The sequence below is a fragment of the Lutjanus erythropterus genome, chromosome 1, assembly GCF_056507025.1.
Source record: "Lutjanus erythropterus isolate fLutEry1 chromosome 1, fLutEry1.hap2, whole genome shotgun sequence".
Taxonomy (NCBI): Eukaryota; Metazoa; Chordata; class Actinopteri; order Lutjaniformes; family Lutjanidae; genus Lutjanus; species Lutjanus erythropterus.
In genome coordinates this window covers 44,396,746-44,419,986 of record NC_139317.1, presented here as the reverse complement: position 1 = coordinate 44,419,986, position 23,241 = coordinate 44,396,746, and the positions used below count along the sequence as shown (strand labels likewise).

Here is a 23,241-nt window from a genome sequence, read left to right as displayed (position 1 = left end):
ACTAGAGCCAGACTGATGACAGATAAATTGATTGGCCAATGTTATTGGCCCAATACTGACCTAGCACAGTTCTTTGGGTCTATATTGGTATCAATGTATGTTGTCCTTTTTTTGCAAAACCTTATGCAGATCCTTCTTATTTTATTTATTTATTTATTTTTGTTTTATAGGCAGCGTTGGACATATAATTGAATTTTTCTTTATCCAAGTTCTATTTGTTTGTTTTTTTAATTTATAGATTTTTTTAAATAATAAGAAATACCAGTGAAAGTTTACTGGTTAGTGCCCCGATGTCACTTAGGATTTTATATGTGTGTAAAGATTAGGGTGCCTCTGTAGTTCAGTTGGTAGAGCTTGTGCCTCATGTACTGAGGAGATCAGTTTGCCTGTCGTCCATTAGCTGCGTGTCATTACCCCCTTTCCTGTCATACCTTCATTTGTCATCTATCAAATGAGGCCATAAAGCCCAAGAAATAATAAAAAAAAAACACAGACATAAATAAAGAATACTGGCTGACATCATTTTTTAAAATTCTGCAATCTCAGTATAAGCATCAGCCCCCAAAATCCACTATCTGTCGAGCTCTAGTCTCAACTCCTCAAAGTCTAGATCTTGTCTCTATCTCATACATTCTGGTCTTAGTCATGACTCCCTTTAGATGGTCTTGATTGCAACAGTTGTTGGCAGCATCACATTTAAAGGGACAATTCACCCCAAAATCAAAAATACACATTTTCCCCCTGGCCTGTAGTGCCATTTATGCAACCTAGATAGTTTTGGTGTGAGTTACAGAGTTTTGGAGATATCAGCTGTAGAGATGTCTGCCTTCTCTCCAGTATAATGGGACTAAATAGCAGCTCAGTTTGTGGTGCTGAAAGCACTAAAAAATATATTTGAAAAATTCATAACCAGTGTCTCTTTCCAGAAATCATGACGCGGTTACTTAAGATAATCCACAGACCTTGTTGGTCTAGCTGCCATCTAGTGCCATTATACTGGAGAGAAAGCAGACATCTCTTCAAAACGCTGCAATTTGCAAAAAAATCTAGCAGGATAAAGAGCACTACAGGCCAGAAGAAAATATATATATTTTTGATTTAAGGGCGAACTGTCCCTTTAAAAACTGAAAAGATAAAGGGCCCAAGGTGACTCCTTCAGCTTAGCTGTTGTTATCATCCTGGCAGGTGATAACAGAGTGAAAAAAACACCACAAAAGGAGCAGATTTTGATAATTTTCCCCCCATTTTATTTCTTTTTAAATAGAAAACCTTGCCCAGTCGGACAGAGCTGAAAGAACAAAAATTACAAAAAAGGTCAAAGAAAATAAAAAAATGACTCATCCTGTTACGTCAGTCTGTAATGCTGAACGAGGAGCATTAACCCGATGGAGTGCTACAACGTACAGTACCTGCCTATAGGCAACACAGGCAGGAGCAGGACAGTGAGTTCAGGCCTGCCACGGGAAAATGTTCAGCCCTCAAACCTGTAACACAGGACCAGACAATGGTGGGTTTTCACATTACAGCTCAATGGAATCAGCACTGAAGCCACACCTCTGTAGACTGGGACCAGCCACGACACTTTTTATGTCAACATAAAAGAAAGTCATTTATAAAAAGGAGACAGTGATGTGTGACTCGAGCTGGCCGACCAGAGCGCTGCTCCCATGTCAACCCACTGGATTAAAAAAGGCCAGACTGGTTCCCACTTCACCCATCAGAAAGGCCCGGGATAGACAGAGCTTTTGTGTTTACTCTTCATTATACAGCCAGTTTCATGTTTGTGCCTGCAAAACACCCACGCACGCACACACATCACATACAGACTCGCACTTCCACACACAGGCAACATGATAACCTAAAGCAGACTGTGCAAAACTCTTTGGTGATAATGAGTTTAAGAAAAGGAACATAAAATAAACACTATCCCACAACTGACATGGTTATACAATCTTTCCAATATACATATTTCAACAGTCAGAAAGTCGAAAATGGAGCCTGCAAATTCAATAAATTAGACAGCAAAGGATGAATTGCAGATATAAAATCCAGCAGTTGGGTTCACAGAAATTAATAATAAAGAAAAAAAAATACAAAGAAAATCCTGGAGTAACAGTAACAGTGTCGTGTCATATTACCAAAAACCATAAAAGCAAATGGAAAAGAAAACTGTAAATCAGAGAAATCAAATGAAATGGCCCGTAGTAATCATTGAGACAGCTGTGATTTATCGGTGTTGTTCATGAATCAGTCTTTTGTAAACATTCACAATCAGAGTTATGTTTTTCGAGCACTGCTGGTCTGAGAGTACATGGACACCAGTCTGTTTTCCGCACACAAGACAAATGGAATATTAAAGGACCATGACGGTGTACTTCACTGAGGTACACGTTAATAAAGCCCCGCCTCCCTTTCTCCCACCGTCCTCGCAGATAACATGTAACAGGCTGGAGGAGCCGTGGACCCCTGCTGGAATCAGGCTCACACAAGAATATCAGTCAATATTCCTTCTATCATTAATCACAACATCCACACTAGAGCCCAGAGTCTTTGAATTGTTCATCATGGCGTTTCTGTATATTTTCTTTTTTTTTTTAAAAAAAGACATATTTTCAAAATATATCCATGTGGAGTCTTTTATTTCAGTAAAAAATAAATTAGGTAGTGAGAACACCACTAAGAGGAACACAGACCGGATTCAGGTCCAGTTTGTGGCAGTCTGGCCCAGCTTTGTTTCACGCTGTCCTGACTGAACCGTTATTGCTGGCCAGTCTCCTGAAGCCGTGGTCGTTCTTCTCCAGCCAGAGCTCGGCCAGCTGCTGGGTGGAGCCGTGCGACGAGGCTTTGGAGCCCAGGCACATCTTATATTGCTTCGCTTCCAGGTTGGGGTCACATATGACGGGGTGGTGGACGTGCACTATCCCCGTGTCTGTGCTTCTGAACAACTTAATCCCTGACTGGACAAATTTATTAAAAAGGTCCACGTCCTCCAGCCCCCACCCCTGTATGGAGGTGTCAAAGCCTCCGGCTCGGACCAAGTCGCCCTTGTGGACGCAGACGATCCCAAAGCCGTAGTTCCTCCACAGGCCCGTCTTGGACGTGAAGACGTAGTGGTTGTTGCTGGGGACCTTCCCAGCGTACACCACCTTGGGGTCGTACTGGCTGAAGATGATGGGGAAGTAGGCCTGCTCCCCAAGGGCGGTGTTGGTCCGACATCGCTTGAGGAAGTCGCTGGTGAAGAGCAGATCCACATCGCAGTAGAAGAGCAGGGAGTCGTTGGAGAAGTGCAAGGAGCCCACTTCCAGAGCCAGAGCCCTGGAGAAGGAGCCGGTGACGGGCTTTATCTCCATCTCTGCGCGTGGGTACTTCATGTGGTACTCCCTCATCAGCTCCACCTGCTTGACCCGCTCCGTGTTGTTGTCTGTGCTGAAGAGGAGAATGAGCAGCTTGACGTTCTGGTTGGGGATCAGGCACACTCGTTCGAAGTTGGCCATGAAGCGCACGAAGATGTCATAGCGTCCTGACAGAGGCACCAGGATGTTGACCTTCTTCTCTTTGGGTTCCCTCTGGTCCTGGCCAGAGGTTGCCAGCTTGAAGGGCACCAGCATTTTGAGGGAGTTGGACAGGAACGAGAGTGAGTCGGACTCCTTGTTGATGTGGCTGGCCAGAGCTCGGGCATCCATCTCCTCCTGCTCTCTGAACTGGATCTGGCTGAAGGTCTGCTGCAGGTAGGCGTGCCTCCTCACAGGAACTGTCATGGTCTTTCCTTTGTGCTTCTTGTACAGTAGCAGCAGATCCAGCACATACTCCGCCCCATATAAAGGGTTGACCCTCCGGTAGCCGTACTGAATTTCTTTGAAATCAATGACCCGGCCCCGTGTCTTGGCGTTGGCGTTGATCATCTCCATCACTTGCATGATGATGTCATCCAGGGCTTGCCTCTGGGATGAGTCCATCCCGCGGCGGGGTGGCTGACCATCAGATGATGAGAAGAGGTACTTCCCCGTCAGGAACTCCCACTCCAGGACATCGTCTCTCTGCCGCGGGTGGAAGCGCATGAACGAGGGTGGCATGCCGAGCTGGAGGTCCTCTCGGCTGGGTTCGGCCGCTCCGTAGCGCCCCATCTGAACGATCTCCCGGTGGAGTTGAATGGTTCGGTGGCGCAAGTCCGCGATCTTGCGGCTGAGCATGTAGCTGTGCAGGCGGTACTGATAGGGAGGGTTCTTGTTGGGGTGGAGGGTGATGGCTCGATGGATCTTGCTGTTGTGGAGATCTCGGATGTAGCCCTTCTTATTTGGTTCATAGTTCTCGTAGAAGAGCTGCTGCATCTGCGGAGACAAGAGATGGACTGGTGTTAGTGCTACTGAGGAAATGGATATTGGGAACACTGGATGTTCATCATTACACAAAAATTCAAATGCAAAATATCAATGTGGGCACATCTGACCCCAAGCACACAGCTAACTGCAGAGATGGAAAGTAATGAAGTACAAATACTTAATTACTTTACTTCTGTAGAGTTTTCAGGCATCTGTAATTTACCCGAGTATATATTATTGGTCAACAATAGGGGTGATATATATTGTTAGAATTTTTTCATGATAAAAAAAGATGTTAATTGTAATATTATGTTGGAGGAGATGCTTATAAGAAGGGGAGGGACTTCAGTAGTTTAGAAGTGGTTTGGTTACAAAAGATGAGATGAACAATAAACCATGGTAATATGTAGAAGTGCAAGAAGACTAACAGTAAAAGAAGCAATATAACAAATTAATTTAACCTCAAGCAGAACCATCTGGCTGAGTATCATGAGAGCCAAAACCCCTGTGAGGACAGCTGAACTATTTCTAAACCAAAAAATATCCAGCAGTATTTTGTCATATAGTCAGGAATATCATTGTTTCAGAATGCCCTGAAATATTGTGATATTATTTTCACACCCACCCCAATCAATAAGTAAGAAAATTAAATAATCCTTATTGATCTGACGGTGGAATTTCAGCCAATATTTCTGTCTGCTAATGCAGAGCCTTGACACCACTCGAAACCTGCTCTGACTGAGGACTTCTGCCTTCTTTGCCTTTCTCTCCTCTCCTCTGCTCTGCCCTCCGTGTTGCTGCCTGTTTATATGAGGGTGGGACTGAACTCCTCCACCACACACAGTGGACAGCAGCTCAGAACAGAGACCACAGCCAAGAGAATGAAACGGTTTGATTTTACTGGAGTCGGCAGTATGCTTGTTATCCATCAGTGTAACAAAATTCGCCACTAAGTAAGACAGTATGAAGAACTTATCAACCACAGAAATGCAAAGTCTTCCCCTGATCTGTCTGTAGTCAACTTCTTGTCCCCTTGTATTCAAAGTTGGAATATTCTGCACAATTACACGGTTGAGCCAATTAGCTTAATCTGTTGAGTTCTTGTAGACTTTGAGGCAGGTTTAAGTGCATGTAAACACGCTTATTCCTGTCTTTTGCTGATGCAAACTCCAAATTAAGGCCCTGAAGGAGTGTGTTGTACAGCACCCAGCGCACAGTCGAAGTCCGACAACAAGTAAGTGACTTAGTGTTTATTGCAGACCTGCTGGAGCTTTACAAACCTACTGTTCCTCAAATCGCAGGAGGCCTTAAGTGTAAACATTGGGACAGCTGTTTAGGAGCAGCTGGCAGGATCTCAACCGTGGTCAAGAAGGCAGGGTTTGTGTCGCTGCCTCCCGATGAAGGGAGCATCAGAACGACTGCAAACCCCCAGAAAGTCTAATTTGAGAGGACGGCTCTGGAATGCAGCCACAAGCCGGATCCCCGGGGACAGGCCATACAGGGAATAAGACAGGACAGGCCTGAGAGCTGCGGAAAGCGATACCTGACGCCGAATGCGATCACAGGAACTGCCTTAGTAACTCTTTGCTTTTCCATGGCTTTAGCCTGCATTCCTGTGCAGCTCAGAGAGGGCAGCCTGCCAATCAAAACACACTGTAACCTTGTCATTAATGGGAGTCTTGAGCCAAGCGGTGCCTTTAGAGGTGAGGGGTCAACTTTTACATCATAAACCAGGCCACTGCATGAGCCACAACTAACAGAAATTCATGTGTAGTGTTCCTCCCAACAGAAAACACTGCCTGCAGTTCTATCTGAAAGTAGGTGAGTGACTCTGCTCAGGCACCTGGGTTGGCAAAATTCGCTGATCCAATGATAATAAATTTGTTATCTTTCCAGAGCATTCAGGTAGCAACTTGTCAGTTTTTAGCTGGCACTGACTGTCAGTTAACATGGCAAACTTAGCTGGTGGCAGCTGTTGCTAATTAACCTCTTCCACTCAGCAGGCTATATCCCCGTTTTTTGAAACTTGACCTCACTGTATAAAATGACCTACAGTGACCTCTAGGATAATCACAGCTGCATGAAACTCTACAACCACAAACTAGACCTGGCGGATTCAGAGCACGGATTGCTTTCCTACCTATACTGACAATAATGAGGTCTCTGAGCAATCCCATATAATCCCCAAAAAATGCAGTTCTTACAGTCATCTGCAACAGTGAAAAGATTTTGCTCCCAAATCACGGCCTGATTTTTTCTATGGTGTTCCTCTAGGTCTTGCTGTCTTAATGTAATATTTGTGAGGGATTAAATACCATTTTTTATCAATTCTCCAGTGGTATATTATTGGTTATATATAATATAGTGGTTAGTGGTTATATTGTACACCAAATTCATGTGATAAATAGTCTCAAGCCAAAAAAATTCAAGAACGAAAGTTATGAGACATTATAGAGGATGGGAATGCCCATCAATTACTTTTATCATCGTTCTCAGCCCTTACACACCCCAAACTTTAAAATGTGAATAGGTGCCCAAAGAAAACACAATGTTTATGATGAGGAAACAGAGCTGCAATGATTAATCGATTATCAAATGAATCTCCAACAAAACAAAAGCAAAAATTCTCTGATTTCAGCTTCTTATGTCTGAATATTTTGTGGTTTCATGACAGTTAATTGAATAACTTTGGGTTGTGAGCAAAACAAGACATTTAAGGATGGCATCTTGGGCTCGGGTCAACATTCTTCACTGTTTTCTGACATTTTATAGACAAAACAACTAATCGATTAATCTAAACAATTACTCATGAAAATAACTGATTTAATTGACAATGAAAATAACTGTCGCAGCCCAAGCAATGATTAGTTGATTTTAGTCTTTTTTTTTTTAGACAAAAAACCCCAAAACTGTTGGTTTCAACTTCGTAAATGAATAAATAGTCCTTCATGACAATAACGGGAATGTCTTTGGGCTGTGTGAACATTTGAGGATGTCAAAAACATCTGAGGATATCATCTTGGGCTCTGGGAAACAGTGACCAACACTTGCCACCATTTTCTGACATTTTATAAAGCAAATAACTTCAATTAGTTGTAAAAGATGAATTGACAATGAAAACAATTGTTAGTTGCAGCCCCACAGCTGTACTAGAAAAACTAGACCTTTTTTTAGTAGTCCCAACAACTGTGAGGTGTTTTGTCTGTATTGTACCATGCATCAATTTTGCCACATTGTTCCAGTTAAACAATATCATGTCAATTTTTTTAAAGTGTATCAGCCTTATATGTTTGAACCAGGGCCAGTATTTGGATCAAGCAGCTGATGAAAAATAATGACCGATTTTTTACTTTAGGGTACATGTTACTCCATTGTATGTTTACACATTTAGATAAATAAGAATCAGACTGGACTTAATATATGAGATAACCAGCAGGGTATTAAAGGACTCAGACCAGGGCCAAAAAATCATGCTTGAGACATGCCTAGTGTTCATCCATCCAGTTATCATGAATAAACACTGAAAATTTATGGAGATTGTTTGTACAAAGGTTTCTTGCATCATGAGGGAAATGCAAGGGCTCTTTCACAGTGTTTCCTAATTATACTGTGAATAAAAGATGATGATTATGAAAATAAGTAAATATAAATAAGATAAACACAACCCCAGGGTGCTTATTCAGACATGAAACAGACATTTTACATTTCCATCAGATTAGCATAAAGGGGCTTAGTTGTTAGGCTAGCAAAATAAGCCTAAGCCTTTGTCTGTATTTGTTGTATTGGTGGGACAAAGGTTGAAGCAGTTCCCCTCCCTTCCTCACAGTATTTTTCCAGGCTGGTTCAGTTGATAGTGATGCTGGAGGAGAGCTCTGTGCCGGCTCAGACTGTATCCAGCAGAGTAACACCAGTGGTCATCAGCTGACAGCCAATCAGTCAGGATGTTTATGTCTATCTCCCGCAGCTTCAGCATCATTAACACCCTTCCTAATTACATGACCTCCACTTTTGTGGTCACCGTTGCAACTTATGACTCATTAGTGCGATTTCTTCACAGTCATTAACCTCACAACACCCCTGCCCCGGCTAGGATGGCTTTCTAACAAAGGCAGGAGAAAGGTGAGTTGTTTGGAGCTGAGCTTTGTGTGTTTCATTTCTAACACAGCTCTGAGCGCTGATAAGTGGAATCTCAACCACAATACTGGAATTAAATAAGCACTGTTAAGACATTATATTTGACCAAACAATGAAAGAGTCAGGACAGGCTTGTGCTTTATATCAGACACTAGGGCAGTAAATTATTCAAAATGTCCAAATGTCTGTTGGAGAAAATGTAATATTTGAATTATAATGGCCTGTCCAAATTCAAAATTCAGAGTCTATAAGTGCAACAGACCATTTGAAGCAGTTTGCCCTGTGGTCCAGCAGAGGGTGTTCTTTAAATTCCCTATCAGCTTGACCTATTGCATGCCCTATTGACCTATCATTAAACTAATAAATAAAAAGGGTGGAGGAGACGCTCTACAGGTTGTGTTTGAATTTATCCCAAAAAAGCTGCCAGTAGCCCTATCAGACACTGCAGACCTTGTGTTTTCTCAGTTTGGTAACACAAACACAATAATCGAAGCCAAGCAAGAGAAACAGTTTTATCAAACCAACAACACAGTCAGTGACAGAGGACAAAGTTATCTGAAATGAACGGAGATGCCAAACCAGTGAGTCCATGAGACGGGTCTGTACTGTGATTACATTAGTGAAATGATACCATTATCCTGCAGGGGTTCACGCCCTAAACAAACACACTGCTGCACACCAAAAGATTGCAATGCAAATGCCCTGAATTTGATTCTCTGCAGAGAATCCATCTTCAGCTTGGCAGCCCTCAAGACTCAGGACACTCAGGACATCCTGCTGAAGGTAACCTGAGAAAAGTCTGAACCAGTGACTGCTGTGGGTTACCTTAACAAATTCCCATTTCAAAGTTTCCTTTGAATGATCTCCTCAGTGTTCCTCAAGATAGAGACACAGGAGTCTCTGGGAAAATGTAATCATATTACAGGTTTATGGACAATAGTTTATATTAAGGTGCCTGTAATAAGCCTTAGATAATATGTAATAAGGTCCTCATAAGTTGCTTATTGACATAAATGTACAAATAAGACAACATAAGTGTCAATAATACAATAATAAACATTATTATTATTTGATTATGAGACATAAGCACTAATAAGAAAATTGTTAACAGTTCATAGGCTTTTAAAGAATGTAAATAAAGGCCTTATAAAAATAGCATTGCTGAAATAGTTAACTGTTCATTAGTGCATAATAAAGCATTAATTAAGCTTAATAAGCATGGTTACTGCCTAGTAAATGTTAATAAGTGCATAGTTAAACGCTAATAAATACATTAAAAAGTATGCAGAAATCTTAAAGCAGCAACAATACAATAAAAATATAGGTTCAACAGTGACATTTCAGGTAAATAAACTCAATAAATGTGTTTTGTAATGCTGTTGTTAATGCTAAATCATTATAAGGAACTCATAAGACTTTAAAAAAGTCTTTAAGTACCTGATATACTATTGCCAAGTGACTTATAAGTGCCTTATAATCTAATACTAAACATGCTTATAATGCTAAAAAAAACTATCATAGTCTTGTTAACACATAAGCATCTTATAGCGCTTATTACAGGCACCTTCATATAAAATGTTAACCGTTTGTGTTCTGACCTTCAGGGTTAGAGGAGTTAAGAGAAATCATGTTTTCTCCCCATCAGTAAATACTACGATGCCCATGAATCTGAGCCACAGCGAATGTGGAAAATGAATCAGAGGTCTACTCAAACAGCAAAATTAACTTTTCTGTCCACCTGCCAAAAGGTGAAATTTTACCAGCCGCTCCACAAAGGACTATTACCATTGTGGGGTGTTTTTGGCTGGTGAGAGAAGTAAATCTACCAGGCACTTGAATATTTTACCAGCACTTGGCTGATGGTTGGTGCTAATTTTGGGCCCTGGAGGTATAGATAATTCAGAGTGCTCCCTTGTTGCAGTTGGGAATTAAGCACATTGCCATAGTTACTGAATTGACCCAGAATCTTATACAGGCGAATGTTTGAGTGCAACACAAAACAGCTGTGTTGCAGCGAGTCACATCATTTTCTGTCCATTGCACTAAATATGGCATACAGACAGAAGAAGCAGTTATGGTGAGGTAACTGATCTGTGTAGCAAATGTGATCAAATTTCAAACCAGGAAATAGTGAAGTAGTGAAGCTCATCCTGACTACCATGATGACATGGAGCTAGACAACCCTGTTGTGTGGGTGTACATAGAAAACAATGGGTGTGGGTGTTGTGAGGCGCATCTGATGTGTTGGCGCCTCAGGTTTCTATAAAGTCAACTTGCTGCTAGCAGAATTTTGAGTTTGTGGATTGGATGTTCCATACCAAAGGAGATATAATTCTTCTTTCTTCTTCGTGTTTTATGTTCACAAACTTGTACCTTTGGCTTTTTATCAAAAAACATGCATGTTTGCTTTGAACTACCACTCCTACAGTAACATTGTCAATGAGAAAATAAACCAATTTTTACTTCCACACCCTTGGACATGAAAAATATGTTGTAAAGTGCCTTCTCTCCATGATAATGGAAATTGCTGGCACTAGTCGTGTTCTGCTCAAAGCCCCAGAAATATATTTGACGACTCTGAAAGGACAGATTGACATCCTGGTCTTATTGAATGGCCGTTGCTTTGAACGGATGCCGTGTCAAATGCCATATAAGCGCTGATAAGCTAGCTGATTAACTTTAAACATCAGTTAAGGCTACTAATCAGTGTTGATCTGAATCAGTCTGAGTTTTCTCAGATCTGAGAAAATAACACCTGATGATGTAAGAGTCATGTCATAAGGGTTATCTCAGTTTGGGCTTGGACACTACAAATTTAAAACAGAAAGCTTGTGTTTTTTGGATTTTGAAAGACGTGGTTATGTTATGGTAAATATAGTGATTTTGGAGCTTGACGCATATTAGAGACTAAAAGTCAGGATGTCTCTCTGTCTACTGTTTTGATTTTGACCACTCCTCTTCTGAATCTGTCTCCTGTGAGTCCAGCAAAGTAAATGCATGCTAGCAGTCACCCATCTGTCCAACATGCTGCATATATTTGGATGTACAGATGCAGGCTTGTGTACCTGATGCTGGATGGCTTGGTGCAGCAAGGGGACTGTGTGGAGGCGGTGGAAGTGAAGCCGGAGGCTCAGTCAGAGCAGCATGGCTGCTGCTCTGGCTGGCTTTAATCTGCAGGACAATAGGCAGTGCCTGCCTCTGAGCGGGCCATGCAAATCTAATTGGAGACGGCATTATGCTGCTGTAATTGGCTCTTTTGTAAACGGGGGTGGTCTGTCCAAACTAATTTCTCAACTCAGGGAAAAGCTTCTCACACCTAAGACAGCTCCACAATAGACTTGGTATTGATGTGTGTGATGGGAGGAGGTTGTAGCATCAACAGCATCATGACACCAGATGACTTCATCAATATTAGCCATCTAACCTGTGGACACTGCTGAGTGAGACTGTACAGTCCACAGAGAACTGTGGATTTACAGCTTCAAGCTGAGATCTGTCATGTTTCATACAAATCTTAGACTGTTAATGTAAATGTTGATTAGCACACCTCTACAATGACTTATCTTTTGAAAAGTTTTTGAAAAACAACAACTGTTATCATAAGGTTAAGGAGCACTGCTTTAGTCCCTGTCCATACATGCTGGCTTTACGAGAAGTAAACTGAATGTTGAAATACATCCTGATGCCACACACACAAACTGAAAAGTTTCCCAGTGGTGTGACGTGTGGAAGATGAGAAAGTTTCGGCTTTATGCAAATGTCACCTGGCACGCTACTGCATGTTCACCGTTTTCTGTTGTGTTCCCTGTTCCTGTAATCGTAAAGGGCTGGACTGGACTTTCTCAGGAAGAGAAGTGGTACAGCCAGTTAAGGACAAGAGAGACACACGCTTTCACCGCTGGTCTCATGAATCTGTGGTCCATGAGAATGGCTAGGGATGCAAAATAAGTATAAGTATTCTGATTATGATATTATAGCTGATAAATATCAACTATAATAATATGTGATTTGACAGATTATTTCAAATAATTTTACTTGAATTTGCACTATGATTTGCAGCTATATGGCTGCAACTACTGATTATTTTCACATTAGTCTGTCAGTTATTTTCTTGATTAACTGATTAGTTGTTTGCTCGATAAAATGTCTGAAAATGGAAAAAAGTGTTGATCCATCTGGTCAAAGGTGACGTTCTCAAATGTCTTGTTTTGCCCACAGCCCAAACATGTTCAGTTTACTGTCATAGAGGAATAAGTTAGCCAAAAAAATAACAACATTTATTTGCTTAAAAAATTACTCAAACTGATTAACTGCTTATCAAAATAGGTGGTGATTAATATATAGATTAGATGATTAATCAGCGTGATGTCAGTTATGGAAATAGGAATAGAATATTAAATGAAATCATCCATCTATGCTCACTACATGTTAGCCTTTCACGTGCATGAACTTGATTGTGAGGTTGTGAGTCCTCTGCAGTGGATGTGACTTCAGCTCACGCCTGCAGCCCTTCGCTGCATGTCACACTCCTTGCTTTACTCAGCTACATATACAAAAATTACAAACCTAACATAGTTAAAGATTATTTTAAGTCTTTGAAAGTTAATGGTGTGACAAGTGAAAAGGGTAATATACTTTACATCTTTATACTGAAGGACTATATGACATTTTCACAGCAGTGAAATACAAAATTAAAAACTAAAAATGAAAAGTCATGGCTTGTATTTTCTTGTTTTTCCTCTACAAAGCCTCCTCTGAAAACTGTTTGTCTAAAACTGTGCGACTCCATCCAGCACAAACCAATTACAGACTTTATTTACTCTATAACTTTTCCAGTTGTTATTTCATGTCTGTTTGTGTTTCAACCATAAAATGTATTTATATTTCTATCTGAAACCTTTCCAGTAACATTTTGCGACAAAAACAATGGCACTGCTGGTCCGGGCTTGCATGAGTGGGACTTCTGTAGAAATGCTTCACTCCAGTGGTCGATGCAGTACAAACAACAAACAAATGAGAGAGGAGTCAGATTAGTTCAAACAAGAATGAAAAATATAATACCCATTAGAACACATTCAGCCCGTGGCAAGAGGAGAGGCAGCAGAAACGGCTGACTGATTGTGACTCAGCAGAGGAACTGAATAGATAGAGAAGTCTGCGACTTGCATTAATTTGATGAAGCATCAAACAAAGACAAGGTGCAGGTTGAACAGGGCCAGGTCAGGATATTAGACAGACAGCAGGCAGGATATGAGAAGTGAACAGAAGAGTCAGTGCTGCCAAACAGAGAGGAGAAAAGAGAAGAAACACTTCATTCTGGGCTCAGACTTCTGAAAATCTGTCTTTTCTTTGTTAGCAGCTCACATATCACTGCTCCAAACATAGATGAGAACAATTTAAATATTAACATATATCATTTTCATTCATCTAGCACATGAATACAAAGAGCACTGGCTGAAAAATGATTTCCCTTTCTTGCACGCTTAGATCAACATTGCCAGTTACAGGGCTACAAACTGCTAAAACAGACGTTCCCGGTTCCAACAATATCCTCCTGTTTTCTCAGTTGGAAATTGACCATATTAAAAAAAAAGAAAACAAACATGCTGACAGATGTTTATCTTTTCCAAACCATTTTTCCAGAACATAGCTGTGCTGTGAGTAAGCAGGCCATGTTGTCTTTATGGAGGAATGCCCACAGGGATCCAACGCAACGCAAGCACTGACATGTTCCTGTCAGTTGACTGCAGACAAGCACAGGTAAATCACCTTTGTTTCATCTAACAGGCAAATCTAAATGGTAAAACAACAACAGTAAAACATGTCCTATCGAATCAGGAGCAGCGGGCAGCCACTGTGCAGCGCCCAGGGACAAGCTCCGGTTCTACGCCAGTGCTTTTGGTCAAGGGCACTGACAGGAGACGTTAACCTAATGTGCATGTTTGTTTTTGATGGTGGGGGAAACCGGAGCACCCAGAGGAAACCCATGAAAGCACAGAGAGAACATGCAAACTTCACACAGAAAAGCCCTGCCCCGGCTGGGTTTCAAACCTGTGACCTTGTTATGAGGCGACAGTGCTAATATGCAATCCTGCTGCACTTCCGGGGTTCAATGTTAATGTTTTGTTTTTTTCATTTGCCTGCTTGGGCTCCTGTTGAAATTGCTTTATTTATTAGAGGTTATCGAATTACAATAAAGACTAGAGTTAATTGTAAACTGTAAATCTAAAGAAAATAGTAAAAAATGTCCATCCCAGTTTTTAAAAGTCCAAGATGATGTCTTAAAATATCAGTTTAATCTGTTAATAAGCAAAGAAAAGCAGGAAACCTACAGATTTGAGAGCCTGAAAACAGCATTTTCTGCCATTTTTGCATGAAAGAATTACTGAAACCATTCATTGATAACAAAATAGTTAAATGGTTTTACCACTTGCAGGGTGGGCAAGTGAGTTGCTAAATTTACTTGCCATGACATGGCAGTTTACTTGCCCCTGGAGATAGAGCTGAACGATTTTGAAAAGATATCTAACTGCGATTATTCTGACTAATATTGCAAATGTGATATGATCTGCGATATTACAAGGAATGTTGTAAAAATATGATTTGTAGGTCAGGACATTTCTGCAGCACGATATCTAATTTAAAATGGTATTTTGACACATATTTTGAATTTAACAAATCTTGCATCTGCTGTGATTTGAAAATTGCCATAGGCAATATTACAACTTCAATAAAAGTTCAATTAATTGTTTTGCCCTGTAGAGCAAGTGGGCAAGCTTTTTCTGACAGTTGCGGATTGCAAAACAATTACATCAATTTCCTGTGCCAACGCTACTGGAAGCTTAGAACGAGAAGGAGTCATGGTGGAGAGGAGGAAAGTGTCCACGTGTGGCTTCATTTATCAAAGTGGTGGTTTTAATGTCTGTAAAATGATCACTGAATACGCTGAAGCATTTTTCTACACAACATGGGCTTGAATTCCAGGAATGGCGTGTTATTTGACACACTACACATGAGTGCCACTGCTCCCCCGATGAGAAGCGCGTCCATTACTGAGGCTAAACATCCTCCAGTATGTTATAATAACATTAGAGCCACACAGGCAGGCTTAGCAGATGTTTTCTTAGATTAAAAAAAACCTAAGTAAAAGAATGTTGTACAAATATCTTTGTATTTTATTCATTTTAGATAATGACTGTTACAGCCAGGTGCTGACCTACTTTTTTCTACAAAGAAAATTGATCAGGAATGAAAAACTACTACTACTACTACTACCTACTACATTGTCTGAGTTGCATCCATCTATCCATTCCCTATATTGCCTTTTCTGTTCAAGGTTGCTGCTGCTGAGTCCTGCCACGCTGTCGGACCAGCAGCCTAATAAAACAGCAGTGTAAACCATAAATGTATCCCAAGTTCCAAAGGGAAAACATTTATCATTTGATGTCAGAATACAAAATCTTTGGCAGATGAATTTACTATTGATTTCCTCTACTGCAAAGTCATGTTCCAGCGAGGTCACTGCTGGTCTTCATGATTCAACACATTGGCAGACATCCCCAGTTCACAGACGAGCTGGAGAAATCTAGACGAGGAAACTGACCGAGTAAATCTATCCACTCTTCCAGCGACTAGGCTACACTGTTTCCATGACAGCGAACCTCTGAGCCAGAATTTATCAAAGTGCCTAAAGTAAAAAGATCATTACTTTTACCTGAAATTCCAGCTTTCACACTTGTTTAATGCATAATTTTCTAGAATTTCTTTGCTTATAAATTGACTGTACTGCAATCTTATAAAGGCAGGGGTGTAAGAAGATATACATACACTTGAGTATCGCAACATTATGTCTTTTGAAAACACTTCACATCATGTAGGGCTGCAAGTAACAATTATTTTCGTCATTGATTAACCTGTCGATTGGTTTTTCGATTAATCGATTAGTTGTTTGGTCCATAAAATGTCCTAAAAGTTGTCCACAGTGACATCCTCAAATGCGTTGTTTTGTTCACAACCCATAAAAAATATTCACATTTGAGAAGCTCAAATCAAAGAATTTGGACATTATTTCTCAAGAAAAAAAAAAAACCTCAACGATAAATCGATTATCAATATAGTTGGTGATTAATTTAATACTTGATTAATAATCAATTACTTGAGTAGTACTCTATGCTGTCTAATCAATGACTGCGTGAAAAAGTCAACTTTTAACTTTTATGCATATGGTGGTGTGTATTTATACTATGACAGTATTCCTAAAATTAGAATAAATAACCTTTATTAAATAACCTTGCTTACAGTATGTCACAATATACTGAATTGTAACCCCTGTATTGTGATACGCATCGTACCATCAGATTCTTGCCAATACACAGCCCTATGAAATGAGCTTTTAAATAATTTGTACATTATATTTAGTACATTAAAGGCCTCGTGTGTAGGATTTAAGCAAATATATTGTCAGAATAGATCAGGAATGGAATATAATATTCATATAGAGTATAATCACCCAAAAATAACAATCACTGTGTTTTTGTTACCTCAGAATGAACCCTGGATATTTAATCTGTATCAGTGTGATGAATCTCCTGGTCAGGCTTTATATGTTGCACATTACAATAAGACAATGATCACCTTGATAAGCGCTTTTATCACTGGGTGCCACTGCTTGATATGAGCTCTTATTACACCAGCGTGACAAGAGCACTAATAAAGGAGGAATGTGAACAGGCCCTTTGGTTTGTGTTTCCACTGAGGATTGGACAGGACTGGGTGACAGGGAGCAGAAAAGGCCATTTGTTCCCTCCAGCTGGTCCCTCTGTCCAGATGTCTTCTTTCTTCCTTAGCTGACCCTCCCAGGGAGAGATGGGAGATATGAACGGGTACGACTCAATTACACAGGAGAGTCAAAGCCATGAGAAAAAAACAAAAAAAAACAAAAAACAGATTTCTCCCAGTTTTTAGAAATATAGCTAACCCTAACTGACAATCAGACAATTAAATCTGAACTCTGAGACAATTATTAAATGGACAGTTCAACCCAAAAATACATACTTTTCTCCTGACATGTAGTGTTATTTATCCATATAGATAGTTTTGGTAATAATGAGCCAACAATCACTTTACAACTGAAGCTCAAAGAAGAGAAGAAACCACACTAAAATAACAGATGCCTATGACATCCTGATTTTTCCATCCTGATCTCGTCCTCATGACACTGTGCAGCCCAAACATCCTCCCACCTGGGGGACTCATGGGACCCACCGGACCCCTGATCAGATGTCAGCCTGTGGTGGACGTGTCCCCAGCCTGGAGTCCTTATCTCCCTGTCTTTATCACAGCAGCCTCTCTTTTGATTCAGCTGTGCCAAAATGGAACCTTGTAGGTGGACTGACAGGATATCAGTGCAGGCCTGAGGGACGGCTGATATTATATCCAAACACACAGAGTGGTTCAAATCAGTGTTTTAGAAAAAGCAAAAAGCCTATTGAAAGCCTATCTGTGAAGTCTCAGTTAATGATGGAGCAACAGCTCTCCTTACAATAATAACATCATCTGGGGGAAGCGTAGAATACCATATGGACTGTACAGTCTGGAAACCCTACATAAAAAGAGCCTTTGTCCCATTGTCATTATCTGCAGCGTCTCACTTATTTTTTTAATAAATCAGGACCTGATTTCTGTAGTGAAAAGAAGCACTCTGAAAGCCCAGTGTTGAATTTCTACCTTTGGCAAAGAGTCCACAGACAAAGCTCAAACAACGGCCACAGAACATAGAGGACAGTCTAAAGAGCCTAAAAACGAAAAGGTCATCTGGACATTGGAGGACAGAAAGCACTAATGGAAATCCCACACAAACTGCACAACCTCAGCAAGCCAGAGGGGTCAGAATGCTTCTTCAGAAGTGCTTGTCGTATTATTTTTGTAACCCTCCGAAGCTGACAATCTGACCCACTTCACGCCATGATTGGACAGTTGTGCAGAGGTCTGAAAGGAGCAACGACTTCTCTCTCTGGCTCTCTTTCTTTTGTTCTTTATGCAACAATTTCTTTCACTTTTCATGCAAACAACCAAGTGAAACAGTGTGAATGCCTTGGAGGAGAGACTGCCTGAAAATGTTTGCTATTATCTCCGCATTCAAGAGATTTTGTCTCCCCACCCATCTGTGACAGTCAGTTTTTCTCTCCGTCTTCAAGTGTGGCCATTCATAACAGTGGTTGGACAACACGTTTGAACAAATTTTCTACAGTAGTACAACCATGCCATGCAGAATGCATAAAGCTAAGCGTGGCAGAGGTACCTCAATGGTGTCTCACACCAAAAGCACCCTAAACACAGTTCACAATAGGGCTGCACAATTCATTGAAATTGTATCAAAATCACAATATGGCTTTCTGCAATTTTCAAATTTGCAGAAGGTGCAATATTTGCTAAAGGCAAAATGTGTGTCAAAAAAACTGTTAAATTGATGAATGTCATGAGGCAGAGATTTGCTGTCCATCTACAAATCAGATTCTACAGACTTAAACATCTTCATTTGGTACAGATTCCTGCAAAAATATCTTACCAGTCATTTTAACATGTTTTTTACTCAAATCATATCGCAATTGCAATATCAGTCAAATAATCAGGATTAGATATTTTTTCAGAATCATTCAGCCCTAGTTTACAACCCTTTCTTCATGTAGTCCACTCTTTGTACAACAACCCAAAAGCTGGAGCCATCAAATCTCTCTTAAATCTAATCTGTGCTTAAAATAGTATTTCATCACAAATCTGTATTATACATGCATCTTTGTCGTCTCAACTCAACTCACCTCTTTGTGCATACACATACACTCACACTCACACTCACTCACACACACACACACACACACACACACACACACACACACACACACACACACACACAGGCACATCACCCCTCTCTGACCCTTACCTTCCTGTTTTTCTTTTTGATTTTGGGTGTTTATTTATCATCTTTTTCTAATTTGTACCTTTGTTTATTCTAAGAATTAGGCCTAATGCTTTAAGCTTAAGTGATTTTTTGTGTTATTTTAATTTCATTGTGTTTAATTTTCTATCAACCATATAAGTACAGCTGTAAAAATAGAAAAACAGCAGGAAAACTAGTGAATATGATTGTATACTTTGCTGAAACAGAAATAAAAAGTAAGTTGAAGCAAAAAATTTAAGCTGGCCATTCTCCAAAGTGAGGAGACACACTGATTTTCATTTATAGAATGACAGCTTGCTCTGAGGATAAAGTCACCAGCATTAACAGCAGAGCAACGCTGAGTGTGTTTGTTGTATATATTTGACACTTTATCAGTTGTAAAGACAGCGCGGTTATATGAACAGAACACGTCATTCTGTACATGCAAGAGAGAAGAAAACCCAACCACAATGACTTGACACACAACAAAAGCAGAAGCAGACATTTGCTTCACTTCCGTCTCGATAAGGCTGCACTTTAACTAACAGGTACACTCAGTATTCAGTCAGTCTGACGCTTCAGTTTCCATCAGCTGGTGATTGTACAGAGTTAATCATCACATCGAATGTCCAGCTCACTGAAACTCAACAGAATATTCAAGACATAACAGCTGATGCTGCTGCTGATAGTGTTATTGTGCTACTGCTAAATACTGCCACCAGGGGCACAGCTGCTCACAATTATGAGCCCTTTGCTCATGGTTCCTCTGGGCCCTTTTTCCTCTATACAACACCTCTATACAAGAATTAACCAACCAATTAGCAGACATATCTCTTCTTTTACAGCATACAAATTAAAGGATGCTTCCAGTTGATTTCAGTTGACCCTGAAAGTTTAGTTCCAGGAACTATATTTTACAGAAATAAAAGGTTCCTGAAGCTCGTTAAAGAGACACAAAGATTAGGCAAATAAGTCTGCTGCCATGCAAATAAAGCAGCTGTTTTTACTTGTCATTTTTGTGTGCAATTACTATGACAGCATATAAAGTGGCAGTCAAACATCATTTGTGTGACAGAAGGACAATTCCCGCTGGATTCTGTCAAAGTTTGTAAGCATAAATGCTTAATAAAGCCTGGACTTCAGTCAATCTGTCATGCGCTTTCTATGTTGTGTCGAAGCAAACTGAACAAAAAGCAACTGCAGATTCTTGAAAGTGGAGAATGAAATAAAACGCTGAAAGTATTCGACCCATCAGAAATGCTCCTAAGTTCTTGTTAGTGGGTGGGAGTCTCTTCACAAGTCATGATGCAATTTGAATTCAGAGGGCTACGATGCAATTATGAAACATTAATCGATGCATTAAAATTTTAAATTGAAGCGAGGGGGCAGCAGTTGGATCATTCATTGATCTGCAGTTGCTCACGCAGAGCTATCCTCACCAAAACTCAAGAAGTACCCAAGCTTAGAGCACAAACATGATGCACGTTTACATCCATAATATTTAACAATCCAGCTGCAAGAAACATACAGCCCATCTTCAAACTGTTACAGGAAATCACAGGTAATTTCTGATTACTGACATTGTTGCATTGATTCATAATTTTTCAAAAGAGAGTCTTACTGCATCTTATAACTGATCATTACTGATCATTTCTCCCATCCCTAGTTCTTGTACTTTTGGAAAGTACTATATCCAAGCAGGGACTTCTTGAGGGGGTTAAAATAATGTCCCCGGCACTTAATTTAGATCCTGGTCCCTGCAGTGGAAAGGCACTGAGTTCCTCCAAAGGTTCCTAGTCCCTGGGCAAAGTTTCTGCAATGAAATCATGGCTTTTGTGACGGAAATGATAGACCAGACATCCAAATCGAGACCAAGGTTGTAAGATGTATTTGTCTCATTTTGATTGGAATACTACCCAGAATCAATTGCACGGTACAAAAAAAAAAAAGGAAAGAAAACCATATCATTGCCTAGTTCCCATGCTGATGATAAATCAAACAAATAATGAGGAGTTAAGAGAATTACTGTTGCTGGGTGTGGTCTGCTGGTGAAGATGAAATTAGATGTATTAGAATGGTTTAGTTCACTTATCTTCCTACTGGGCTGCAACATAAGTTACAGTCTGGAAATCGACCAAATATTTTAAGTACAAAGCCAAAATGCTGAAGAATTCACTAAAACATCTGAAGAAGGGCCTGATTCCCCAGTGACTTTCATCATGCTGCACCAGAGGCAGCTCTTACTGTTACACACAATTGCCAAGAATCAAATACACTTTCATCTTGTAATTAAGAAAACATACAAAAAATATCCAGTAAAAGACAAACAGAGAGAGGCAAGTCCCTGAAGGCGTGATTACTGGCTTTGTAAGAGAGCCCTCCGCCATGAACTGGGTTCTTCTGACCCACGCTGAAACTCTCGCCCGGGAAAACTTCTGATGTGGACTTCAATGACCAGCAAAAAAAGAACAAACCAGAGTGGTGACAGTGAGAGGATGGATGTCGGGCCCTCGGTTCAGAGGGAGTGTAATGTGGTGTAAGGACCGTGTAGCAGAGATACAACCAGTGTAATGTGACAGAGGCATGAAGCCACCAGGGTGTGCGTGTCCTGAACTGCACTCTGGCAGCACAATAGAGGCACACTGCCTCCTCCTCTCCCATAATCTGTTCTCTCTCTTAAAATACCAACCTACTACCAGGGGAGGCTTGGATCACACCATTAAGAGCTTCTGACACACCTTCAGGGCAGGTAAACTCTTTAAAACAATCTATTTTCAGATCAACTGTATTAATCAATGAGGGGAAACTACAGTACAGCTCCACTCTTGTTCATTTAACTTTTAAAAAAAAGATTATTCTTCTTAAACTGATTTCATATAGGCTTCTGCATCATGTATAATCTAGGGTTTCCCAAAACACAAGATGATGTCCTCAAATGTCTTGTTTTGCCCAAAACCAAAAAATATTCAGTTTATTGTCATAGCAGAGTGAACAAACCAGAAAATATTCACATTTTCTTCTGAACAAATGACTCAAAACAATTAATTGATTATCAAAAGAGTTAGTGATTAATTTAATAATTAAAAGTGCAGCACTAATATAATCACTGTTTAACTGAATCTTATATACATTTGAAATGAGCAGAAATCTTATATCATTACATGCAATACAATACAATGCATGTTAATAGCAAAGTGCTACCAGTTTACCCTAACAGCAGTGGTAGACAGATGCTAATATTTTTAAGCACTGGCCAAACGAGGCACCAAGTCCCTAAATTTGGTGGCATTTTTGGGGCCAAAATGTAAACTAATGTAACAAAAATACAGAAAAAGTAATTCAACAATAACAACAGCTTAACACAACCTTCATTAACTGTGACACACATGTAGTGATTTTCCCTGAACTGTGGTGTGGTGCTTCTGATGAAAACAAGGTACATATTGCATCCTTAGATGTGTCATGTTCTAGCCACTTAAATTCTTGCTTTCATTCACTCCTAAATTTTCATTACAATTTTGTTTTTTCATTGTCCATCTTTTGTTTCTGGTTGTTCTGTAAGGATTGTGTTAGCATTTTGAGTGAACCCACACCTCAGTATCCCAAACATATTAGTAGATGGCCAGCAATGAGCGCTGTTCACTGTTTTCATAGAGTGTTGAGCTAAATGGTGCAAAGGAATCAGGGTTCAGAGTTTGGGGAACTGTGATGTTGTGTTGGCAAATGTTCAAAGTATGGGGATAAAAATTGGTGGCTACACAGAAACTAGGGGTGTCCCAATCCGATATTGATATCGGATATCGCATCTAAAATCTCTAATATAAGTGCTCTGATAAGCAGTCCATTTTCTGC

General features: G+C 40.2%; 1 protein-coding gene across 1 annotated transcript in view; it reads right to left on the bottom strand.

Moving 5' to 3' along the window:
• Nucleotides 1-1,224: 1,224 nt before the first annotated feature.
• Nucleotides 1,225-23,241, bottom strand: part of chsy1 (chondroitin sulfate synthase 1) — an 81,695-nt gene continuing 59,678 nt past the window's right edge. The window contains exon 3 of the mRNA XM_084722115.1: nt 1,225-4,328. Within this exon, the coding sequence (XP_084578241.1) occupies nt 2,736-4,328 (1,593 nt within the window). The 3' untranslated portion in view covers nt 1,225-2,735. The remainder of the gene's footprint in view (nt 4,329-23,241) is intronic.